The sequence below is a fragment of the Eutrigla gurnardus genome, assembly GCF_963514095.1.
Source record: "Eutrigla gurnardus genome assembly, chromosome: 5".
Taxonomy (NCBI): domain Eukaryota; kingdom Metazoa; phylum Chordata; class Actinopteri; order Perciformes; family Triglidae; genus Eutrigla; species Eutrigla gurnardus.
Genome location: NC_139919.1, coordinates 16880657 through 16905387, shown reverse-complemented (window position 1 = coordinate 16905387; position 24731 = coordinate 16880657). Strand labels below are relative to the sequence as shown.

Genomic DNA, 24731 nt, shown 5'->3' with positions numbered 1-24731 from the left:
TTCCCAGTAAAAAAGCATTTAAGAAACATGTAAAGTCACTTTTTAGACTTAAGAGTTAATCTTTCATGTTATCATTTTGAGAACTTTCTCTTTCTTTCCCTTTTTCTTTCTTTTTATTGTAACTGGATCTGTGTATGTTTTGTAACTGGATCTGTGTATTATTATTTTATTTTGTACTTTTGAAAAGGACCCCAGGAAGACTAGCCTGGCGTTTGTTCGTCGGCTAATGGGGATCCTCAATAAACAATAAACAATAAACCGTAGTATTGCTACTAGCAATTTGCAACGTTTAATTAAGTGAAAGATTTGAACACGTCTTCTCACACAGAATGCAGTTAGCGTGTGTGAAATGAAGCGTAACCTGAGATCAACCAGGCCGACTTTTTATGCACCGCTTTCCATATTTATGCATATGAAAGATCTGTCAACTCCATCAACCGATTGTCACTGTTCACCTCAACCAATCTGATGCCACTATGCCCTCTGTCATCCAATCGCCTTGTTGCTGTCAACATTTAAAACTGTTCATCTCTGGGTTGCTTTCAGCTGTCGTTTCAGTGCTGCCTTGACGCTCCCTCCCCTGCAGCCCCTCATTGTGATTTCAGATCCGGGACCAGCGAGCTCATCTGGTATTCTGCTCCACGTCTCATTCATCCGTCGAGCTCTCATTGGACACCGAGTCATGGCCAGGTCATGTATTTCCATTCTGTCTTCATGGAAATAATAATTGTCTACCTCTTTAACCAAATAGATTTTGAATTCTATCAAATCTTTTCACTTTTCTTTCAGTCTGTGATAATAGGAAGACCTTTGGTTTAATATTGGTTAGTGGTTTAATAGTGATAGTGAGAATAGGATCACTGATGAAGAATAAAAAGTACAAGTTAAGTACCCAAAATCACTAACTGAAGATCTAATCTCAAGGCACTCAATACTCCAAAGCATGATGTGAGACCAGAAAAGTATTTACCTCCACGGTAATCTACAGTATATTTTGAGATGATAGAAATATGTTTGAGATCTTCCCATATGGGTTTATCTCAGCTCTTCCTTTGTGATCTAGCTGTGGACAATACCCACCACTCATTTATAACATTGGAGTTTTATACAATCCCTGCATTGAAATTTGATGCTATATAACCTCCATGGTGGCAGACATCCATGCAGGCCTTCAGGTGTTTGTGGTCCAACAAGATCTTAAAAAAATCCTACAAATCACTTAACTCTACATCACTTAACACAAAAGACTGCTTTGCTGCTCTTTGCTGCCAAACATAATAAATAGTTAAATCAGTGTCTAAGGACAGAACCTACCCACTAGAGAACCCATCAACGAACCGGTGCTCACACAACCTCTTCTCATACCCCCCAAAATAAACTTTGCTCCGATAAGTTTCCACTGTGCAGATAATTGCTGGCGGTGCAAAGCAATTCTCTCTGGTAAAGGTCACTCGATTCATAACAGCATGAAGAGTGGCCATCGCTCATTAGGAGAGTTTCACTATCCCATCTAACCTGGCATGAGGTTGAAATGTGCTTCACATCAAACACACTGATCAGGCCCACTGGTTTCACCAACTAATAGGCCAGGAGGATCTTCGGCCAAGACATTTCTGAGAGTGAAGTCTTTTTTTTAAAAAAAAAAGAAGAATCCAATGAATACATTTTCCAAAGTACAGAGAGAGACTTCCCCTCTTTACCCTTCTGTCACCAGCCGGGTCCGAGTATTTGATGCAGCAGAGCCTGCTTAGTGGGTGCAACCTTATGGGCATTCACTGCTTTGCTTTCATACATTGTATGGAGATCTGTAGTATTGGAGAGGGAAGTAAGGAGAGAGACAGAGACGTTTGAATAAAACAGGGAGATGCACTGTGTGTCACCCTCCACTGAAATCCGCAGCTTAATATCCTGTGCCCAGACACCCCAGAGAGCAGCGTAAAGCAATTATTCCAACACTTGCTATTCATTCAGGCTAAAAGTGCATGCAATTTTCCGGGCCTACCAGAAACACAGTAAATAAACAACATTGTACAAAACACGTTTTGCTAACTGCCAAACTAATAATCCTCAAAGAAACAGAAATCTCTTTGGTTCTCATTTTAATATCCCATAGTTTTCGGTTCCTAAGATGTCAGTCCAAGTGCCTGCAGGCAAATGTTTCTGGAGCCATGCCGCATCTCGGTGCTGCAGCACTGGAAGGCTGGAAGTCGAGTACATTTCAGCTTCTATGGATACATAAATTAATGAGAACCGTGGAGCTTTTATTGAGATAGAAACCCACATGGACTTGTCCCCCGGCGCTGTGGCCATACACCCCGCTGTCAATGCAAGACAATCCCCAAATGTAGTGTAAGGTGTAGCTGCTGTTGTGCTCAATAGGAGGAGCTGTTGACCCATCACATCATGTCATTTGCTTGCTGAGCTTCATCGAGTTAAGAATCAGATGTGTTGCGATTCATCAGCTGAAACAGCAGCACGCCGCGGGAAGCTTTTGTGCGAGTGTCCCCGGATCTAGAATGGCAAACCCGCTGGTCCACGGCCAGTGTGGGCAAGCTTAGAAAGCGATGCCCCTCTGTGTTCATCTAATCCACTCTGTGCTGTGATGTTTTCTAAAAATCTTATTATGTACCACATGTGCTGCATGTAGAAGCCAGCATCCTCTCACCTGCTCGCTCAAGGGAGGCCATAATCATAATTAAGTAGATGAGGATGCCTTCAGGAAGCAACACGAGAGGAAAAGGTAATTAAGAGTATCTCGAGCATCATGATATCACCCAAAAGAACCTGGTTATCTCCTCGCATCCAATTACACCTATCTTAAACATGGACTCACAAACCCTTCCCCAAGATACAACACAAACACCCGGAAAATTAAAAACTCCAAGCTCACTATTTGCTAAAGCTTAGCAACACCAGAGGACATCTTCCCATCCACCATGTGGGAGGCGTCCTGCGGCGGCGTCTGTGCTGGTGAGGTAAAACCACACCCCCGGATAGTTTTCACTTGTATACACCTTGAATTGAATTAATGAGGAGGCTCCCTCAGTGTCGCGGCGATGAAAAGACAACACTGCTGGATTTAATTAGTCTGTGTTTACCTCCTTGCGTGATGCCCGAGAACCTGATGCACAAACACAAGCATGTTTGTGCGTGCACACACACACACAGGGACACACACACACTGACACACACTGCACACACACACACACGGCTGTAAAGGAGATAAATGGCGAGCGCCTGCAGTCAATCAGTGCGTAGGAATGGCAACTCAGCTGGGAGGAAACGCGAGGCAGAGAGCAGCTTCTGAAAGAAAAGAATGCACCATATTAGGGTTTTGTTTATGTCGGGGAGAGCAAGAGAGAAACCTAATGAGAGAGAGAGAGGGAGTGAGAGAGAGAGAGAGGGGAGGCTGTTGTGAGGTGTGCTCGAGTTAGTCATCAGGGATGTTCTGCCGAGATCAAGTCTCACAGCGTGGAAGAGAAAGTGTAGTGATGCACAACTCACCAGAGGCAGCCTCCCTCACCCAAGCTCACCATCAAGCAGGCAGAAGCTGAAAAGTATGGATTTGCAGTTGCTGATCTATCATCATCATCATCATCAATAAGAGAGATGGTCCTGATCTTCGCTCCTGCACTATGACACCATAGAGCAGAAGTAATGCACGGCATCCCGGCACGAGCGCTGACTCTCGTCCCTGATGATGCTTGACATTAGTGCTTCACACAAAGTGGGTTGGAGGTTCCATACAGTATTTAACGTGCAAACATCTCTACTTCCATGAAAGAAGGTTTACTTTTCACCCATGAAACCCTCTTCCCCTTCAAACCAATGCTGTTAATAATGGATACATGCATATGGAAGGAAAAGCCTTGTAGGAGCTTGTAGGCAGAACATCCCCCCCCCCACAGCTATTATTAATTCAGACACAAGGAGTCGTACGCCGTCAAGAGTGCAAACGCTAATTTCTCAAATGCAAATGCCTGTAGGAGACGGAGGAGGCCGACGAGAGCAAACCGCGTGTGGTAATCAACCGTTGTTTCTCGGAGCGGCGAGGGAGGAGCACTCCAGTGGAGGCGCATGAAGGATGCTTGACATGGCTTCGAGACCAACCTCCAGTCCTGGCGGTAAGAGCTCTCTGTCTGGTGGAGTTGGAGAAGAAAACTCCCTCTGAAGCGTGTTGTATAACCTCCTAATATATGGATCCAGGAGAAGCAGAACGCAAACAGGCATTTTGTGGAGGAACAGCACACGACAACTGGCTCACCAGTTAAACATCGTTAACATGAGAGCAGCTGCTGCTGCTTTGCCTTTAGACAGACTTTTGGAGTTCGAACCACACTCACTTATTGTACAACCAGCCGGAGATATACATGGAAAAAACAAAAATATGAACTCAACCAATTATATACTCAAATGTCCTTTTTATAATCAAAAATATCATCCAAACATTTACAGTGTAGTACAACAAATGATTCTATGCAACTGTTAACAGCCTTCACAGAAAATGAAGAAATATATCCATTTTTGATCTTTTTTACAAACCAGGAACAGCATAAAGAGAAGAGAGAGGGAGGTTTCATGTGTTCAGTTAGACCCTGGTAATTCTCCTTGGTTAGCCCCGGCTGCTCACAATGAAACCGTACGGAGCCGTCTGCGGGCTCACAAAGCACAATACTCCGTCCATGCGGCCGTCAACTACATAATAATCCAGTGACTGTAGGAATCGTTGGTCTTCTGTAACTGTTGTTCTGTCTGTCAGACTCTTTAGGTCAAGCTCATGAAGGTTTTGCCAGCGTGGTTTGGTGCCAACATTCATGTCACCATGGAAACGCTGCTGTTTTCTCCCCCCCGTCTCTGCCACCTACAGAGTCCCTGAACTGCTCGTGTGACATTCCCTTCTCATCCGAGATCTTTGCTCAGGCTTCTGTGTCCTTGTACAGTCAGGTGTAGTCCACTGTCTTTGATATCCGTGGGTTTTATCCTGCGTCTTTCACATGTCCACAGCGCCCCCCGCGTCGTCTCGTCCGCCCGCCGTCCCCTTTTAGTGTCCCAGAAGCTCCACCATGAAGAGTCTATGTGTTCTTGATTCCCTGGAAGCCGCAGAAGTTCCAGCGTTTCTCCAGACTGGCCCCGACGCCGGTCAGCTCCTGTCTGAAGGTGCAGGGCAGCCGGGAAAGAAGAGCCTCCACCTCACCGGTGTTAATCTGTGGAAACACATCAGACCAGTGACCAAAAGCAAAAAGGCTGCACATGGTCACACAAAATCTTTCTAGATCAGAGGTCTTCAACATTTACCAGGACAAGGACCCCTTGGTTGATCGTGATCCGGTGGAGGGACCCCCTATTACATATCGTATAAAGTTATGTTGCTTATTAAACCGAGCCAATAATAGTGTGTAGTGCAGCCTATAGTGCCATGTATAACAGTACTTTGTAATCATGCATGTATACAATGCTAATGTCTAATTGTTGACAGATTCATATTTTAATTCTATGTTGGCTTTTCTACAATTTCACTGATTTTTTTTATTTCAATCACAATTTCACAAAATAATATTAAACAAACACATTTATATTTGCTTTTTCAAGGTTTTATTCATGTTGAGATGTATTTTTGGACATATTTACATTTTTGGTAACTCTCCCGGACCCCCTGTTGAAGATCTCTGTTCTAGATCCATCTACAAGTTGCCATTTTATCCTAGAGTAGTTTTTTGTTTTTGTATGAATGCCTCTCAGATCTTTCAACGTTTCATTCACTTTGAATCATCCTTGAAGCTTGCTTTTGACAGAATGGACCGTGATATCCAAGCAGACTTTTGGAAACCCTCACCGGCATTAGTGGTGTGATGGTAAACTCTAGCTGCTGCACATTTCTTTTGACTGTGAGCAATCAAAACAAATGCTGTTTACTGGCTGGCTTCATAACACACCTCCGTGATTGTGAGGAGCCTCATATCAAACTGTGAAGCAATCCAACTTCAAAACTGTTCAAAGCAATTTGAAGTGCTAAGTCAAACATTTTGATTTTTGTTTGCCAACATCAAGTACATTGGAATTTTTTTTAAAATTGATGTCTGCAGACTCAAAACAACAAAATAACTTGATTTTAGACAACATTTGATCCAAGTTAGAGCTTCGTTCATCAACAAAAAGGTGTATAAATGTATATGTATATATAGACAGTAAGGATGTGTGGTAATATTCATTTTTAAGTGTGGAATCAGTGTGCACTCTTTTCCAAAATGGTCCAATGTCGCTTCCTAACGTTAAAATGAATTCATTTTTAAAAAACAAATTATTTTCAGAAAATAGTAAGGCTGGCATGTTGTTAGGAAAAAATGTAAAAAAGGGAGTTTTTAACAACCCCTCGGCAAGGCGTCATTTTGGAGATTGCTCATACATCCACACTTTCTTTTACACTCAACACCCCCTCTCTGCTCTCACTCACACCTCCACTGCAATCTGAAAAACATAGTACAAGTACATTTACAGCAAGTGTGACGGCGTAGCCGCCAGCTGACTAAGCAAAATCTGGTTTGCGCTACTCGGGTGGGCCGAGGATCATCAGTTAACTGAAATCGTGAGGCGACGCCCCCAAAATCCACAGCAGGAGCTGCTGCAGACGACCCGCACCGTCTTGCATTGATAACCAGGCTGTTGAAGGCCCGTTCTGATGTCAGGATGCATTAAGGTCCATCATGGAGATAGGACGGGTGTGACATCACAGACAATGGAGCCGGGTGTGGAGCCGGTAGATAAGCAGAGAGGATTGTTGTTGGAGAGTCTAGTCGGAGTTATTGACAAAACTCTGTGGGCTGCTTGAGGCGTGTGGCGGAGAGTCGATGTGAGAACAACAGATGTAGACTCGTACGCACACAGACAGACAAGCGTTGGCGTGCGCTCACATACGACAAATAAACACACGAGACAAAAAAAACCCTGTGATGCGTGAGGGACGACGGTGACACTCCAACAGTCATTTCTCGGGGCGACCTTGTGGACGCAGAGACAAAGTTTCCGACAAGTTTAAGAAGCTCAAAACTCGAAGGTTCGGAGTGTATAAACGGAGCGACGGCATCTGCCAATTTTTTCTGAAGGTCCTTGTCAGTTCGGAAGCAAAAGTCAGGCTATTAATCTTAGTGTTACCGTCTGGAGGTGACATTGGAGGTTGGCCTTTTAAAAGCCGGGTGTAAGTGGCAGTGAAAAGCGATAATACGTCTAAAAGGCCTCCTCAAAAAGATGGGGGGATAAAATAGCTGTGGCTCGCCAGACAGAGTGGAAACTAAGGGTGGTGTTTGGCTTCAAGTGTCAAAATGAAGGATCTACGTTTAATATGTCGCGGCGCCGAGGGAAATCACACAACAAGCCAGATATGGCCACACATATAGCGATGACATTTCCGGATTGAAAAGTGAGAGAAACTGAGAGTTTAACTTCACTGAAACAAAGCTTTTGATGTATTTTGGATTCTAGTTACAACAAGACATAAATTAATTCAGATGCTGTTGTTTATGGGTTTTTTTTGTGACTGACTCTCAAAGAGAGAGAGTGAAAAAAAAGTACACAATCTACATCAAGCATATAGTGTGATGTTTAAAGGGATACTTCAACATTTTTGCTGGGAATTAGATGAGAATATCAACACCACTTTCCAAAATGTCAAACTATTCCTTTTGAGCGCTTCGGCCTCAACTTAAGGCATCTCCTCCGAAAGCAACCGTTACTATGGAAATGGCTGGAAAAGCAAAGGGGGGTTATCTTAACTACACAGCAGGACCCTGGCACACGACAAGCCCATATGTCAGCCCTGTAGGGGGGCCGACACCGTGTCCGTATGGGTGGATCTAATCAAGAGTGATACAGAGGGGCGGCCTCCTCTAATCTACTCCACAGGTTTGAGTCATGTGCGCCTGTTACCTTGGTGTCCAAACGCTGCAGGTAGGAACAGATGTACTCGATGCTGGCTCCAAACGGGTGGACGTGCAGGAAAGTCGAAATGATCCCTGAGGGCAGAACAAACAAGTCACGCAAACACATTAAGCAGAGACTTTCTGTCACCTGTCAAATATTGACAAACCGACGGATGTGCTCCTCCTCTCCTCCGACTGAGTGGAACACAGGCGTCGAGAGGCTTCTCCCAGAGTCCCAGTACTGTTAAGAGCCTCTTGTATATCGTGGCTCCAGATTAGACGGAGTGTTTAATGACGGCTTTGATGCTGTTGTCGCTCATCAGAGCCGCGCTCTCCCCGAGCTCAAACCGACCATCTGCTCTGCGCTCACACACAGGAGGGAGACGAGCCTCCACCTCTGCCTACTAGCCACCGATTGAGTGTCGGGGGACGTACAGTAGAAACAAACTCACAATCAGCGATAAAGTCACAGAGCTTTCCAGTGGCTTCGACCCTACAGAAACAACACGGCGATCACTTCAGACTTTCAGGAGGAAATGTCGACTTTAAGGTTTCACTTCTGCCACCTGCAGGTCGGTCGAAACGTGAACACAAACAATGTGCTCGCCTGGAGCTGCTCCACTGACTATCAATAAGAGGCTGACTGGGAGTCTAATGGTCCATTCAGATACACTAGCAAGCAGAAATTCACGTTGATTTATTTGTAGAAAAGTGGTTTTGGCGGTCTGTGTTTATTTGCCTTCAAGGAGCCAATGAAGATGTTCTCCAACTAGGAATGCAGACGTTTGCTGTGTGATAGAGATAGTGTTAGAGCTCGTATTAAATGATCAATAACTATTTGAAAAGATGATTCGTAAACACTTTTAAAAGTCGACGGAAACTCAAAGTGTTCCCCTTATTTTACACCATATTTCATCACTTGTCAACTGTCACTATTGCCTTTTCTTAAACTGATGAGAATCCCAGGCTTTACATTGTCATGCAAATGAAGGATTTCACCTTAAATTGCACCAGCTAATATTAGTATTTCCGACTGTGCTGTATCTGAAGGCACCACAAGAGTGTCTGCTTTCAACAATGACATTGCTTATAGCACAACAACTCGGCTGTAAGCCCTTCTAACCATGTTAATGTTGTATTATCTAAGCCCCTTCAAATACCCATGAAGTATGACGCCTGTACCTGCAGAACTCTTCACTACTTCTGTCACTTTCAGCCTGAAAGAGCAACGCCACGAATGCCGGGAGACGACGGCGTTCAGACAAGGAGCGGCCGCAGAGACAGATGCTCCCGAAGGTCAGGGAGAAGCAGGGCAGCCATTCGACCATTTCAACTCGATGCTGCAGCTGACTCTGTGACCATAGCAACCACACTCTAGGGAAATGATTCATGAGTTCCCATGAATGATACACCTCTTCGCCAAAATAAATCCACTTCCAAAGTGGATTATTTAGTCGGGACAATAAGCAACGTCTATGATACTAATACGGAGATATATGTACACACCCGGTAGGATCAAAAAGTAGCCTGGCCAACATTGTCCTCTGCTGCCACCAATTCCAAATGGAAAAAAAAGACTTCTGTCAGAAAGCACCTTCCTTAATTATCTGAGAGAGATGAGGAGGAGCAGTGCAGTGTAGCTAGAACAGCAGTGTATAAACACTTGCCTTCAGACATGCTCGCATGATTGGATGGTTTGTTGAAAGCAGACCGACACTTTGAAGGTGCTCAACATTTCAAATTGTTCAACTTCATTTCCAGTTTCATATTGTGCCTTTGTGGTGTATATATATATAACATGTATCCCTGATAATAAATAACAAGAGGATGTAGTTCTTGCTAACTTATTCTAATCAGTTCATCCTTGGGTCCAAGTGGACATCTGCGATATTCACAAGAATGGGACGGAGGTGAGGTCACAGTGACCTCGGGCAAAATCTACGCAGCTCATCCTCCAGTCCAGGTGGATGTTTGTTCCCAATTATAGGAAATTAACTCAAGACGTTTCCGAGGTATCCAGCAACGGCTGTCATCGGCTCGGAGGCAAATAAATACAGAAAACGCAAAACTAAAGTGACATTAGCAATAAAACAGTTAGATGTGTGAAAGCGTACCAACTAGCAGAGCCTCGCGCTCTGATTGGACAGGACTCGGTGGGTTCTTCTCCGTAGGACCTTCCTTCTCCTGACTGCAGGACACCACTGTTGATAGTGTGGCTTCCTGCATGAAAACACACACACACAGACACACACACACCTTCAAATAATCTGCTCCCAGCCTGTTTGACTGTCAAGTAAACAAGCTTAAAACTGAGCCGATGCACGGCAGCACAGTGAAAAAACAAACAGGAATACGAATGCACACATCAGAAAGTTTCCCCACCAACACATTAATACGAAGAGACAATGAGGATGAGGATAATGAGGCGAGGGAGACTTTTTTTTGTTGTTGTTGCCCACAGCTATATTTCTGATAGAGGGATGAAATGCATGTCACATACACAGACACAAACGAGAGAGAGATATAAGGAGAACAAATACAGAGAAAGAGAGAGAGAGAGAGAGACTTGGAAGGGAAATGATCAAGCTGTTTGATTCAGCTGTCTGACAGGTGGCAGGAAAAAAAAATGGCAGAGGAACAACAGAAGAGTTTTTGTCTGTTTGTTGTCCTACATAGCACTGTGTGTACTATTTCCACTGGTTGTGTGGGATGCGGATTTTTCTGGTGCTAATCGATCCATAACGCTGTGTGTGGGTGCGTAGACACATTCACACGTGCGAGCCATTTTGACTTCTTTATTTCCCAGCCCAGTTGTGTCTGCGTGATTTATTCAATGACAAACGCAGTCGCGGCGAACTGGATTGGCCTGTAATGACCTGTCATGTCACTAGACGGGGTTTGGAGAGGAAAGTCAGGGGAGGGAGAGGAAGGGAGAATGAGGACACATAACAATGTGTGTGTGTGTGTGTGTATGGGGGGGGCATCGACCCTTTTCCACTTACGCTGGTTTGATTAGCGCTCTCCTCGCTGCCTCTGTCATCTTGCTTCGACGTCTCCAGCTGCAACACATTAGAAACATATGAGGAAAAGCCACAGGAGAACGAGGTTAGTGTTAATGCAGACAGACGGGCGGGGGGGCATTGTTTTTATTTATTCTCATTCTGAAATGCACTGATTTCTAACAAGCAAGGAACGCAGAGACACTCAACTCCATATGGATACAATTAACTTCCTTTTTCGTCAAAATTGGCTTAATTTGAACAGTCAGATATTACATCTGTAATAATGAAAGGCTTTGTGAGTCTCTGATTTCCTGGGATGCCGAGATAATTGCGGCATGTTCAATTAAACTAGTGCTTCTCAACCTTTTTCAAAGTACGCCTATAGCCCTAAAGTATACAGTGGGCTTGAGTGCCACTTCACTGTACCACTTCAATGGACAGGATGTCTCTTTGTTCTATGTATGTTCTTTGTTCCGCTAGCAAGAGGGACAGACGCTGGATTTACCCATTTATGAAACATCACTTGTTTCTATACTCACTTTCTATCATTTCATTTGCAACACCAGGTATTTAGGTGTTAAAACGGAGTCGCTTCAAAGGTACAATGTCCATGTGTAGTTGGTCTACGGAAGCTGGAAGGTTAGCTAGTTATTGTGACAATATATCACAAAATCATGAATTTGATTTATTCAAATCAGCGCAGCTAATCCACAATCTTTTCACATCCCCCGTTGACTGTAAACCTACCTCTGGTTTGGAATCATTGGATTGTGTATTCATGACACCAAGTCACCGTTTAAGAGAAAGAGTTTTTGGTCCCAGGTTCTTATACATGCGTATTTGCTGCATTTGTCGGGTTTTAACAACATTATACATTGAGTAGCTTTGGGTTTGGGACAAAACAAGCAATTTGAAGATGACACCGTGGGCTCTGGGAGACTATGTTGAGCATTTTTCAGTATTTTATGACATTTTCTAGACTCCACAGGAATGTGGGTTCACTTGTCGGAGCACTCAGCTTGTAGCAGCTGTAGTCTGTCCTCTGTGGCTCTGAAGGCAGCTTTCAAAAGTCTTGACAGAACAACTTTGAGCTCAAGACTCAAACATTGACAGTGAGCCTGGATAAAATAAATAAATAAATAAAAAAAACTTGGGGTGTGAAGTTTGAAGGACGTGGACATTTACGGGGCAGGAAGGGGTCTAATGAAAAGACGCTGTTGAGTAGCATTTTTATATATATATATATCAGGATATTTCTATTCTATCTTTTCAACACCCCAACAAAATCAATACATTCATGAGTGGCAGCACTGAAATAAACATAGGGGGAGAAAATGATACGAGGATTTGGTTTGATCATAATGTAATCGGGTTAATGGTCTCGACGACCTGCACTGGTGTCGACCCAGCAACGTGTTGTGACAGCAGGAACTGTGACTGGACCAGTGAAGGATAACTGATGGCATGAATAGATCTCGTCAACGTGAACGATAACCCCACAACGGCCGCTAATCTTGAGAGAAACCCACCACCCAAACATCGATTTCTCTTTCTCCTTTTTAATGAGACTGCCGCTTGTGATTCACGTTTGGCCACATGCAGGAATTTAATTAGCAGAGTTCCCCGCGCTCACAGCAGCGGCGAAAGCATTCACCGATCGCCATTAACGCCCTATTGACAACCCTGTCACTCCGGCTGACGTGAAGGAAGCAATGATATAGTGAATGACTCCATCAGCACGATATTTGAAATCGCGCGGCGCAGCTCCCCGAGTGGATTGAGAGCCTCTCGTTTGCGTTATTAACCAATTTAATAGGCGATTGAACCCGAGGCTCATCTTCATGACAGCCCTTCCTCTCATTATAGCGAGCCAGAAGGAACATCAACAAACATTAGCACTTGAATCCAGAGAAATGTGGGACAACACCTGAAACATTAGTAAACATGACGTGTCTAGGAGAAAAATGGCCCTTGGAAGTTCAGATTGTTTAATAAGATTGTAGATCACGCTGCACTGTATTTAGCAATGTATTCTTGTAGGGAAACAGCTCACCTTTAATCAATTTTCGAAGGGGCTTTGTTTGGACAAAACATGCCTCGTGTGAGAAAACCATTCAGACAAGTAACAAATGGGATGTTGGTGTGGATGAATAATGGAGCAGGAGTGGCTCCAGTGGATGATGTGGCCTTGTTTAACGGCCCCGAGACGCCACCGGTGGTTAAACTTCTTCAAGGTAATATCTCCCTGCTTGGTGATCACACTTTTACTGTGTGCATACTGATAATGTGATATCTTAGTAGCACGTAGGACAGCACGTAGAAAATCTCAGCCGCAGACGGATGAATAATACATTAAAATATATAATAAATAAAGTTGATTGCGGTCAACCATGCTCAATGTTTTTCTTGTTAGGAAATGAATTGATTTCTCCTGGTTGTATTTATGTGGGAGAACAGAGGAGTGCACAAAATAACAATAGTTTAAAAATATATATATTTTCTGGAGCCCACACACATTTGAAGAAAAATGCATTTTTGTTTGTCTGTAACAATGAAGGGGTTCTACAACAAAGATGATGCAACACTAATTCATACTCATTATTTTCTGTTACTGTGTGAATATGACATGTTTTGTATATTTTCGCTTTTGTTACAGGAAGCAGCAACACACATTAGTTTGAACTGAGTCTCGGTGTAGAGTTGTAGCTACAATGTTCCTCCTATGAACGGGTGCAAGTCACTCCTTATTCATGTTGACCGTGCCCATTTGTAAATTGACACCAGTTTTTCCTGCTGTAATAATTCCCTCTGGTCATTACAAAATCCCATCCTAACATGCCAACAATGGAAGTGATGGCTGACAAAATCCACAGTCCCAGTTCTGCACAAAAATACATTAAAAGTTTATGTGAAGCTAATGAAACTTCAGTACTCCGAGTTATACAAATCAAGTGAATATCGATCCAAAGTTACAGTTGTTTTAAAACAGAATTCCCTCTTTGTGTTTTCACGTACAGCGTTTCTTTGCTGAGCTCCAGTGGAGTGAAAGTAACACATTATATATTATATTATATAGGACATCATGAACTGTGGAGGAAAAGTTAACGAGATCCAAACAACCCTTCAAATGCTTATTGCTGTGTTGAGGACGATGGAACCATTTCACCGAGTCACTTAAAACTTGAAAGCTGCATTATTAACATTTTTGGAGGGAAATGAGAAATTAAAGAGTCGATTAAACTGCGTGTTGAGAAAGAATAAATTCACCTCCCTGGGAGGAAGACGGGAACTCCAGAGCACTGAGTGAAGTTAGAAAGCGTCACACTGTGGTAGGTCCTGTCCCGCTGTGTTCATATCATAACGTTGCACCCCAAAATAGCTACTTGGGGATATATCTGATGAGCTTTGAAATAAGTCTAAAACTGGTTCAAATTATGCTACACGTTACAACTATCAAATTCTGTCCTATGATTTATCTTCCCAATATCTTTTATCTCAAACTCATTTCTTTCTTACTAAAGTGGAAGACAGTGTTCACTTTCAAGCAAGCAGAGTAAGCCAGAAATGGACATCCATATAAAAAAAGAGAACCAGTGATGAAACATGGCAGGTTGTTCCCCTCTCTTCACTCCCAGCTGAACACTGACCTGCATTACGTGCAAGTCTTGCAGGTTCTGGAGTCCTTCCTTCAGGTTCTGGACTTGGTTGTTCAGCTGCTGCTTGTCCTCCAAACTCTTCTCCAGTTCTGCGTCACGCTGTTTTAATTCGTCCCTCATTTTTAACAGTTGCTGCAAAAAAAAGGGGGGGGAGGAAACAGTGAGCCGTTAATGCTACTGTGAACTAACTAACCGTGACGATGCTAACCTACTCGAGCAGCTCTGAAAGCAGAGGAACAATACAGCCATTTGTTTTATTAATATTTAGCATGTAATCCTGACATCGGTAATTAGAACTTCAGCTCAATACAAAAAAGCTATTACACTGAATTATATCCCTCACAAAAAATGTGCTAAACAGAAGACAATTGTATTATTTTCTGTCTTATTCTATTCCGTCCCGATGCATCTAGGAGGAATACATTACCAAGTTCTTTGCTTGTTAAACACAAAAAAAATTCCCAAATTACATATAGATGAAAAACCTCATGAAAACATTAAGGGTTTTTATCCGTGTTTTGGATGAAGCAGGTGTTTGAGGAAGCTTTGATAGCCAAGTTATCTGCTAAACACAGATGGAAAGATTGACCTCCTGCTGCGTTGATTTCAACAAAAAAAGGGCCGCTGAGACGCAGGGGGTCTTTACAACCAGGGGTCTTCATCTGCAAAGTTACACATCACTGCCTTTGTCTCACGTGCACTTTCACTCACAAATATGGGAACAAGCTGCCGGCGTTTGCTGATAATATTTCATTGCAATTTGTGTGTATGCGTGAAACAACATGTGGACCCTGGCATGGAGAGGTATCCAATTTCAATGTCCCCCCGTTTATCCGCTCACCTAATCTTCTCATAAAGACACGTTGATTACTCTGAAGTGAACAGCAGGCCTTAATGGACTGAACATGAAACTATTATAATTACTTGTGACAGCAAACTAAGTGCAGACACTTGACAAATGCCAGAATTAGTTAAATCTTTAAATAGTATTTAACAGTTAAATTTAAGGGATTACATGTTTTTGAAAGCGGAAACACGGTATCCTAAATATTTAGTATATAAGACAACAATGGCACCAAAATCACACGATGCCGTTTTTACAGTATTAGTACATGTAAGACTGTAGATGTTCCAATATCCATTATTTTACCCTCTGATGACTTCAACGAACCACCCAGTGTTTCTAAACTTTATGTCCATTTTTAAAAAATTTGATTTGCTTCTTGAACCATCTGATAAAAGTGATTTATTTAATTATGTAACTTCCTTTCTGGGTTTTTATTATAATTTTTACATAATCTTGCTTCATTTGGTTAAATTTTCTAGTATTACAGTTCAGATTTTCTGATATTTCCCAATATCAGACATTGAATGCCTGTCTCTGTATTGATACATGTTTATGGACGGTATAAACACCACGGAACAGTGAAAATAAGGACGTTTAGTGCCAGAAAATGTCTGATAAAGAATATGTTGTATCTTCTGAATAGATAAGCACCTTGTCAATAAGTCAGTCCAAAACCTTTTATACTAGTGAGATGGATTTCATCTGGAAATGGAAGACTGAATCTCACAATCAGAAGCAGAAGAAGATGAACATACTGTAAACACTGTAGTGAATATAGGAAATACAGGAGAAAGGAGACTACTTACTACTGGACAGTTGATTAAAATAAAGTGTGTATATACCTTCTGCATGCCTTGCAGGGCCTGCTGCAGGAAGCTGAGCTGCTGAGAGCGGGCGTTGTCCTCCTCGCTGCAGATTGGTTGGCTGTTGCCTTGTTCCTGTTTGAGCAGCTCCACCTCGTTCCTGTAGGCGTCCAGCTGGCAGCGCAGGGAGTCGTTCTCCTCCTTTAAGGCTTCTGCTTGGGAAACACCTACAGATATAAATACACATTTGATGTATATAATGTATAACACTGTCAACAGTTGTTGGGATCTCAGTTCCACAGTGTGACGTTTGATCAAAATCCTGAAGCTTGTATGAGTTACATGGTGACATCTGCAATGTGATTGGATCGCTCGTTGCTCGTTTGAGTGAGAGCGGACACAGAAATGTTGAATATGATTACAGGGTGGTGAGCATTTTAAAATTCCAAGCGTAGTGGAAAAAGTAATTACATTTTTTTATTTAATTATACTTCTAGCATCTTGAAACATAAAAATACAATTTTCCTCTAAGTCTATGTCTGCTGCTAAATGCATCTCTGCCCTTTACTTTCTGACTTTTGACTTCATAAAAAAACATGATTTCTTTTTAACATATTTACTGTTTTAGTATTGTTTCACCCCTCACACCACAGATACACTGGAAATGACCTTACACTTAAAATAATTTGCATCTTTGAAGAAACCACGAGCTCACCTTTTACACCCACATAAACTAATGAAAATATGCAGGGTGGTCGCTGTCGGACCAGTACTGTAGAAAGAATTGATCAGTTGAGGGCGGGCAGAGAAAAGAGAACAAATTCTCAGGGTACCATGTCGTCTATCTGTATATTGTTATTTTGATATTCACTCTGTGTCCGATAATCACCTCCAGTATATTAACATAGACTACCTAGCGCGGTGATAATCCCTGAGTGCTTTGTCCAATAGCTCTCTCCTGGACATTTGACCTGACCTATCGAGCAAAGAGGGGAGACAGTGGTAGTTATTATTTGAGACATGCTCAGCTCTGGAGATGTCCAGTATTATCAGCTCGGCCTCCTCCTGTGGGACTAGAGGGGAAGCGCTTTGGGAAAGTGAAATACACTGACTGGACTGGGGAGATAAGCCCCATCCTGTGTGTGTGTGTGTGTGTGTGTGTGTCTGGTTCGGTTTTGTTCATGAGTGCTACCTGCAGTCTATCATGGAGGACCATTGGCAGTGTTAATGAACTTTTTCTTGGTGAGTGTGTGTACGCGTCCACGCCGTGTTCGTGTGTGCTTTCTCTCAGCAAAATGAGGGTTTGAGGTGAGAGGCGTATCGATCGGAGATCCTCATCAACTTGGTGTGAGGGGATGTCAACCGCTTGGCTAGAATCGGAGCAATTCCCTTTCTGTTACATAACAGGCGGCGCGATCGACCTGCTGGTATTCATGAGTGCGCATGTACACACACACACACACACACACACACACACACACACACACACACCTACAGGCATAAAGTCAGGCACACACCCCAAGCGGTTACCTTCTTATTCCGCGAGAGTCAGGAGCAGAACATCGATTGCCTTTTTAAGAGGCTGTAGTCATAACAGGTGTTTTCAGCAGGCATGGTTGATGTGTAAACATGCCCCTTAGTGAGTAAAGGGGGTGTAACAGTCAGCCTGTTTACACAATTAGCAAGAAGTGACATATTAACACCTGTCACCTCAGCCAATCCTGTGGCATCGAGCAAATTGACAGCTCTTTTGACGCTAATTACTGATAGTTAAATAGCAAGGTTGTGAAAGAGAAGAAGGGGCTGAGCCGATGACCGCATTTACATACATTTGCATGTTGATGAGAGAAGCTGTCATATTAGCAAAATGCCAGAGATCGGCGTGATTAAAAGGCAAGAAGAAAGACTATGTGGAGCGCAACAACACACAGAGGCACAAAGCAGAGATGAGAGACAACCTTGCGCGAGGTAGAGACGGCATGTTACCCTGGCGACGGCTCTAGACGTATGGGTTATTGTAAATGGTGGTGTAGGGATTAGGAGCACCATTAGTTTTTGTTGCTTCAGCACACACACACGAGTCTCCTTAGAGGGAGAACCAGAGGATTGTAGCCCTTCAGTGGTCTCACACACACTCTCTCACACACGCACACACACACACACACACACACACACACACACACACACACACACACACACACACACACACACACACACACACACACACACACACACACACACACACACACACACACACACACACACACACACACACACACACACACACACACACAGAGGACTGGGGTGGATGTCATTTAGTAGTCATGTTCAACACCAGCCCAGTAAAGCATCTTGATGTACTCTGAATGTGCTTTTTATTCATGTGGAGTTGTCAGATGGCTGTCAGATGCTCGGGGGATGATAACTGTCACTTCAGTCAAACACAGCTGTCTCCCACAGCTATCCAACGCTCTCCATGTTCATCCTCTGAAGATCCCGATCAGTGCATGTCGCCAGAAAGTGTTGAACTTTGAACACACACACGTCCGTATGCATACCTGAGTCCTCGGAGTCCTTGCTGTCGGGGGAATCCTCCATGTCGTCATCCGACATTTCCATCTCCTCCTCCCGCCTGATACCCATCAGCTGCTCGTTGTGCATGTTCCTTATCTCCTGCAAAACACGAACACCAGAAAAAGGAGGGTTGCGTCAGAGCGGCGAAAGACTCATGGGTGATGCACATTTTAGCAGGTGCTAGTAGGAGTATCATCAGCGAGGCACTGTTTGATTTCACTGTTCGTGTTGAGCAGTAGCTGTGAGAAACACTTTTAACGGATCAGTGCAGAACAAAGGAGCGTAGATGAATAAAGATGAAACGGATGGTCTCAGAGCTGGGGCTAAATTCCTCCTCTGGCACGGGAATAGGGCAGATGGTAGCATAAATACAGCGAGACCCCATACTTTTGTACTTTGCCTTTCTTGCTACTTGGAAGGAAACATTCACATTGACTTCGCTAAAACACTTGATAACTGTGTGACAGCCACAGCTCCTGTCAAACATGTTAAAGTCCCTATCACGTCAAAAGACACTGATTTAAGACGACAAAGCATGACATGTATCCATATTTTTGTTCTGCTTATTACGTGTACTGTTTTCTTACACCCACATATAGAAATTAGCATAAAATACCATATTTATCAATTTCATTTCACACTTACAGGCAGAATCATTAATGATTACTTCCATCTGGAGACCAGTAACCAGAAGCAGGTTTCAAAATGGGCTAAAGATTAGGCTCAAACCACTGAATTGGCTGTAAATGAGGCCAAACCCTTGAGGTTTGCCTCAGAAGAAAAGCTAAACAAATAAAACCCTTTACCAACTGTAGACCGTCCAAGCTTGAAGCAAAACATCAACATATGGTCGATGCGAATCGTGGCTTGCATGGATTTTAAAATATCATAGCTGTTTTAAGGAACAGTAGTACACCACGTCTCCATGAAAACAAAGAGGTGTAATGATAATGATACAGGAGACTGGAGAGCACAGATAAATATGCTATTATGAGGACTGATGCCTTTTTTCCATTCAGAGGCTTGAAGGTCACAGAAAAATGTCTGCAAACACAACTAGACCAGGAACAATACTTCAACAACAATTCACTGCTCGATCAAATCTTCAAGTATTTATGACCTCATGCTGTACTTTAAGCATCAACTTATCATCTAGAAGGACATCTCTTCAGGAAACCATCAATACACCATTTAGATAAGCAATAATACTGAGCTGTGGCCTGGCCTGAAAAAGACACTGAATAAGGACTTTACTGTTGAATATATACAACACATGTCACCTACTGTAACAAGGGGAGCACACTAGGTTAATAACTAAGTAATTAGGTTAATAAATCTTTATTATGGACTCAGATGGTCCACTCACATCCAACATACACACACACACATATGACACATTAAAATACATACTCAAAAATACTGTACTAAAATAGGTGCAAGCTATCATGCCAATGCTTTCGAAGCCTGGATGTGAACCGATAGCCCATCATAGGGTTGGTTAAGGCTATAATGATGCTATTTTCTGATAAATCCAATCGACACATGAAATTGAACATTAGCTTTCGTAACAGTGCCTGACATGTAGGTACATTAGAGGACACAAATAGCTGGCTAGCACTGTGCCACCTAGGAACACAGAGCAACAACCTCATGGCATCATTATATGCCACTCTAAGCCTCTGCAAAGTTCTCACTCTGTAAGAGGACCAGAGATGAGCTGTATACAGCGGCGTGACATAAGCCCTAAACAAAGCACACTTAACATCTGTGGAACACATGGAAAATTTCCTCAACATCACGTTGGCCTGTGCATATATTTTACACCATTGACGACGAATGTCACTGTCATCCATGAGATCATCTGAGAAGACATGTCCTAGATATTTTAATTCCCTGCATATTTCAATTCAGGTTGAAAACATTGTTGTTATTATTACACATTTCTTAGATATGACAACTTCCCTCTCCTACCACGTCAAATTATATGAAATGAAGTTCCATCAAAAATATAATTTCACTCACCTTCAGTAAACTAACGGGCTCCATAAAGTCTACTACGCCGCAGGATTCATTTTACAAACAAAGATAACCGATACCTGTACAATCGTTCAGTATTTTGCATATGCAATCAAAAAAAACTCCCATCAACAGGCTGAAAAACCAAGAAGCTGCCCAATATTAAATTAACTTACAACGATCTGTCAGTTGACATTATCAGCCTGAGTCCATGGCAGAGGTCAAACAGGTACTCTACAGACACAACCATCTGGTGTGCAAGGAACACACACACACACAACATAAAATCACTGATGGAGGCAGGCAGCTGTTGTGTGATTCTGCCTGGGAGCTCATCCCTCCATATTTCACCCTCAGACCAGAGAATCACACTGAATATACAATATGATTGAGAGTGAAACTGGCTGTCTATTTGATGATAAACTACCGCCGAGCAACTGCACTTACTTACCTATGCTCTTTACTCTGGCCAGAGGCTGCCAGTCTGACACACTGCAGCCTCTAAGGCAGTCGCCTGTTTGATCAACGTGGAAAATAAACCTGCATTAATCCACATTTCTGATTTTCAATCAAATCAGCGTGGGTCATTTCAAAGTATCAGCGGCTTTGTTGACGGTTGCTGAGAATAAGCATCCGCCTCGGCAGCCCTTAGAAACTCTTCAACCCTTTCAGCCCATTATTGTGGTCCTCCAACCTTCTTACAGAATGAATGGTCGGGTCTCACAGCTCTCATAAAGCCAAAAGGCAGCTGCTTTTCATCTCACTCAACCTGGGTGTAGCCTACTGGCCCGGCGATAAATGAAAGAGAGATGAAGCAAACAAGCACCTAGCAAGCAAAGGAAAAATCAAATGGTTTTGTTCAGTCGTCGGCGGTAACCAAAGCAAACCGAAAAGGTGCGTGAACATTGGATCAAGTTGCCAGAAATGGGCAGGATGCTCATCTTCTTCTGCTTCTGTTGGAAACAACTTTTAAGCCTGTGGTCATAAAATCAACAGGAACACATCAATACCTACCGATAACTTATTTACACATGCAGCAGATGGATTGACTTTGGAGTCGTGTCTCTGGCCACCTCATGAATGTAGGTCTCATGTTCAGCCTCTTATAGCTTTATTTCCGTTTGACTTCTGGGGGAAGATGTTCCACTAATGCAGACAGATGAAGGTTTGCTAGTCGCTACCGTCATCTGTCTGCCTGACGCTTGGTACCCAGCATATGGCATTCAGCTGCCTGCTGCTACTGCAAACAATACAAGAAAGGCTGAGGGAACCAGAACTTGTAGGCCGTAAACCGAAACAATGAGCTGAAAGCTGCTGTGATGAAACTATTGTTGCTCCTTTCATATAAAATACTTTAGTAGATTCATCTACATTTGAATTGGTTTTAGGAAGTTTTAACTTCACCACACAAAAACCATTCAGCGGTCTGATTCTGGGCCTTTTCCTCACTGTGTTCAAACACAGACAGCTGCAGAGACACATAGACTGCATTCGGGGCAATTCTAAACCAAGAGCTTTGGGCCAAAATTACTTGAGCTGTCTGTTTGTTTCTCACTCTGAGAGACAAACACATATAAGACACAGTGTACGTGGTGTCACTCTGAATGACAATTGCAGCTATAATTAAGTGTAAAGTAGCTGGAAGAGAAAAGCTTCAATTCACGTTTGAACCGGGATGCCATTTAAAGCATCTCATGACACTTTGTTCCTAAATGGAGGACTCTGCTGCCGAGTGTCCACTCATACAGGCCGCTTTCATTTGCATCTATGTTCATGCAGTACTCCCTGGTTTATGCAGGGTGTATACAGAAACTCTATAAGGGAAGGAAGAAGAATTAATGACGGGTCCCTGGAGGCCTGATGAAAACATACAAGTATCCACATAATAGATTTGAATACTTCCTGCTACTGGGTATAGGGAGTAGATCGCTGAGAGACCCTTTAGGTCTGAGTGAGAGAAGGCACAGCGATACAAAAGTTGTCTTTACCGACATCACATCATTAGGATTCTGCAGCAAATCGGAACATTAGAACAACAATTTTGCTTTGCAACACCTACCTTTAAAAGAGAAGTTTTTGCAAAAGGTGATTGCTGCTTCTGCTTCACCTCAAATCTGTTGTTTTGATACCGAGGTTCAAAGAAACTTACCAATCAGATATGATCTTATATTGTCCATTAGACCCAGGACAGCACCACACTCCTGACCCTCCATTGCATACAAACTCCCATCATGCTAATTACTGCTCCATTTGGCAGAGAGAAAAGAAAATGCTGAGCAGATAGTAAATGACAAAAACGGATATATAAGTGTGTTTATCATCAAATCTAATGACAAAATTAATGTGTTTTATGACTCAATATGTCCCTCTTTAATTAGCCCTCAAATATTCTTAAATTTGTTGTTGCAAGGGTTGAAGGTTTGTACAGATTTACCTTTATCCCGGACAACCTTAGAGATGGGAAACTCACCCAGCAGCCTGTGTCCAATTCACAGGGTGGGGGGTGGTCACACACTTGGAACGGGTGTGTCTGTATCTTACACTGGCAGGTGGGCAGGTACCTGCTCAGTATCCTGGCTGCATTCAAAGTACTTACTGTAACAAGGAGTCTGCTCTTTGCTCTTGATTTGATTCACATTTTTCCTCCTCTAGTCAGCATTTGAGTATAATTATGTAGGCATCTAACTGTCAATTAAAAATAAATAACTTTATAATGAGTAAAAAAAAAGAGGGGGAGACAGCCGTTGAACAAAATGGGAGTCTAATTTTTCCATGAATCAGATGAACAACCGAGTGGAATCAAAATGTACTAACCTCTGCTTGTTTGCGCCACATGTCCAGGTTCTTGCGCTGAGCTTTGGAGAAATGGTCCCATGCCTTTTGTTTGGAAGCAGCTTGGAATACAGACACAATCTGCTCAACTGTGGCAGGATGCAGGGAAGGAGCAGAAACCATCCAGAGACAGAGAGAGAAAGAAAGACAGAGGGCAGGTGGGGAGGAGTGAGAAAGTGGAGTCAACTAGGGATGTAAAGAACTGTGTGCGAGTGTGTGTGTGTGGATGAGTGGTCCCAAAAGTAAACTGAAATAAACCATACATATTTCCAAACATTTTAATTATATATGATATGATCCTTCATATAGAATAAAGTCATTGAACAATGTCACTCTACTAATACTTACTTCATATTTATTAGCCAGTGGAATAACTCTACTCTGACTTTCTGCTTGAGTGCCATCACAAAGGTAACAATTGTGGTGTATAGTAAAATGTATTGTTTACTATGGGATGGATTCCTTTCTGATCTAGTACAGATGTTCACTTCCCATTCAGGATGAGCAGAAATAACATCGATGAACCTGACTTTTCCTTGAGAAACACCATTTCATTTGCTGTATGACCAAATCTCTGCAAAACCAAAGACATTCCCATCAGCCTCAGCTGCACGTTGTGTAGTGAATATAAGTGATTGCTAACAGGCTAATCTAAGAGAGTGAACGTGACAAACCTTATAGTTGCTTAATGCCAGCATGTTGACAAAGACCTGCTGTGCTTAATGCAGTAGAGTCCCGTTTAAAATGTATTAAACAAGGGATATTTTGCTAAGCAACCGGCAGATGCCAAATATAGCCTACTTCAAGTGTGCCTTGATCACTCAGTAGCTCCACAGCTTCCACACGCAGAGGGCTGTGAGGAAAATTGCTCAAGGACACTTTGTTAATCTTCAAGGTGGCAACTGGATCTGCATCCAAAAGGCTGAAGATGCCTCTTGGATGCAGGTCCTACGATGGACCGACCATGGCCTGGATGACTGAGGATCTCTGCCTATGCAGATATCTCTCTCTTTGTTTCTTATTTTTTAAAGGAACCAAGCTTCAAGCCTTGCTTGTTAAACCATCAGTACAGCAGTAACAGTAAAAGT

The 24731-nt window shown here is 42.8% G+C and overlaps 1 protein-coding gene across 5 annotated transcripts in view; it reads right to left on the bottom strand.

Annotated features, from left to right (window-relative positions):
• Positions 1-4421: 4421 nt before the first annotated feature.
• enox2 (ecto-NOX disulfide-thiol exchanger 2) overlaps positions 4422-24731 on the bottom strand; it is a 149404-nt gene continuing 129094 nt past the window's right edge. For all 5 annotated transcript variants that reach the window (XM_084010101.1, XM_084010103.1, XM_084010102.1 and 2 more), the window contains 8 exons: positions 23626-23732; positions 18780-18894; positions 16261-16448; positions 14563-14703; positions 10916-10972; positions 10028-10133; positions 7921-8006; positions 4422-5204 (listed from right to left, as the gene is read on the bottom strand). In XM_084010101.1, the coding sequence (XP_083866227.1) occupies positions 5073-5204; positions 7921-8006; positions 10028-10133; positions 10916-10972; positions 14563-14703; positions 16261-16448; positions 18780-18894; positions 23626-23732 (932 nt within the window). In that variant the 3' untranslated portion in view covers positions 4422-5072. The remainder of the gene's footprint in view (positions 5205-7920; positions 8007-10027; positions 10134-10915; positions 10973-14562; positions 14704-16260; positions 16449-18779; positions 18895-23625; positions 23733-24731) is intronic.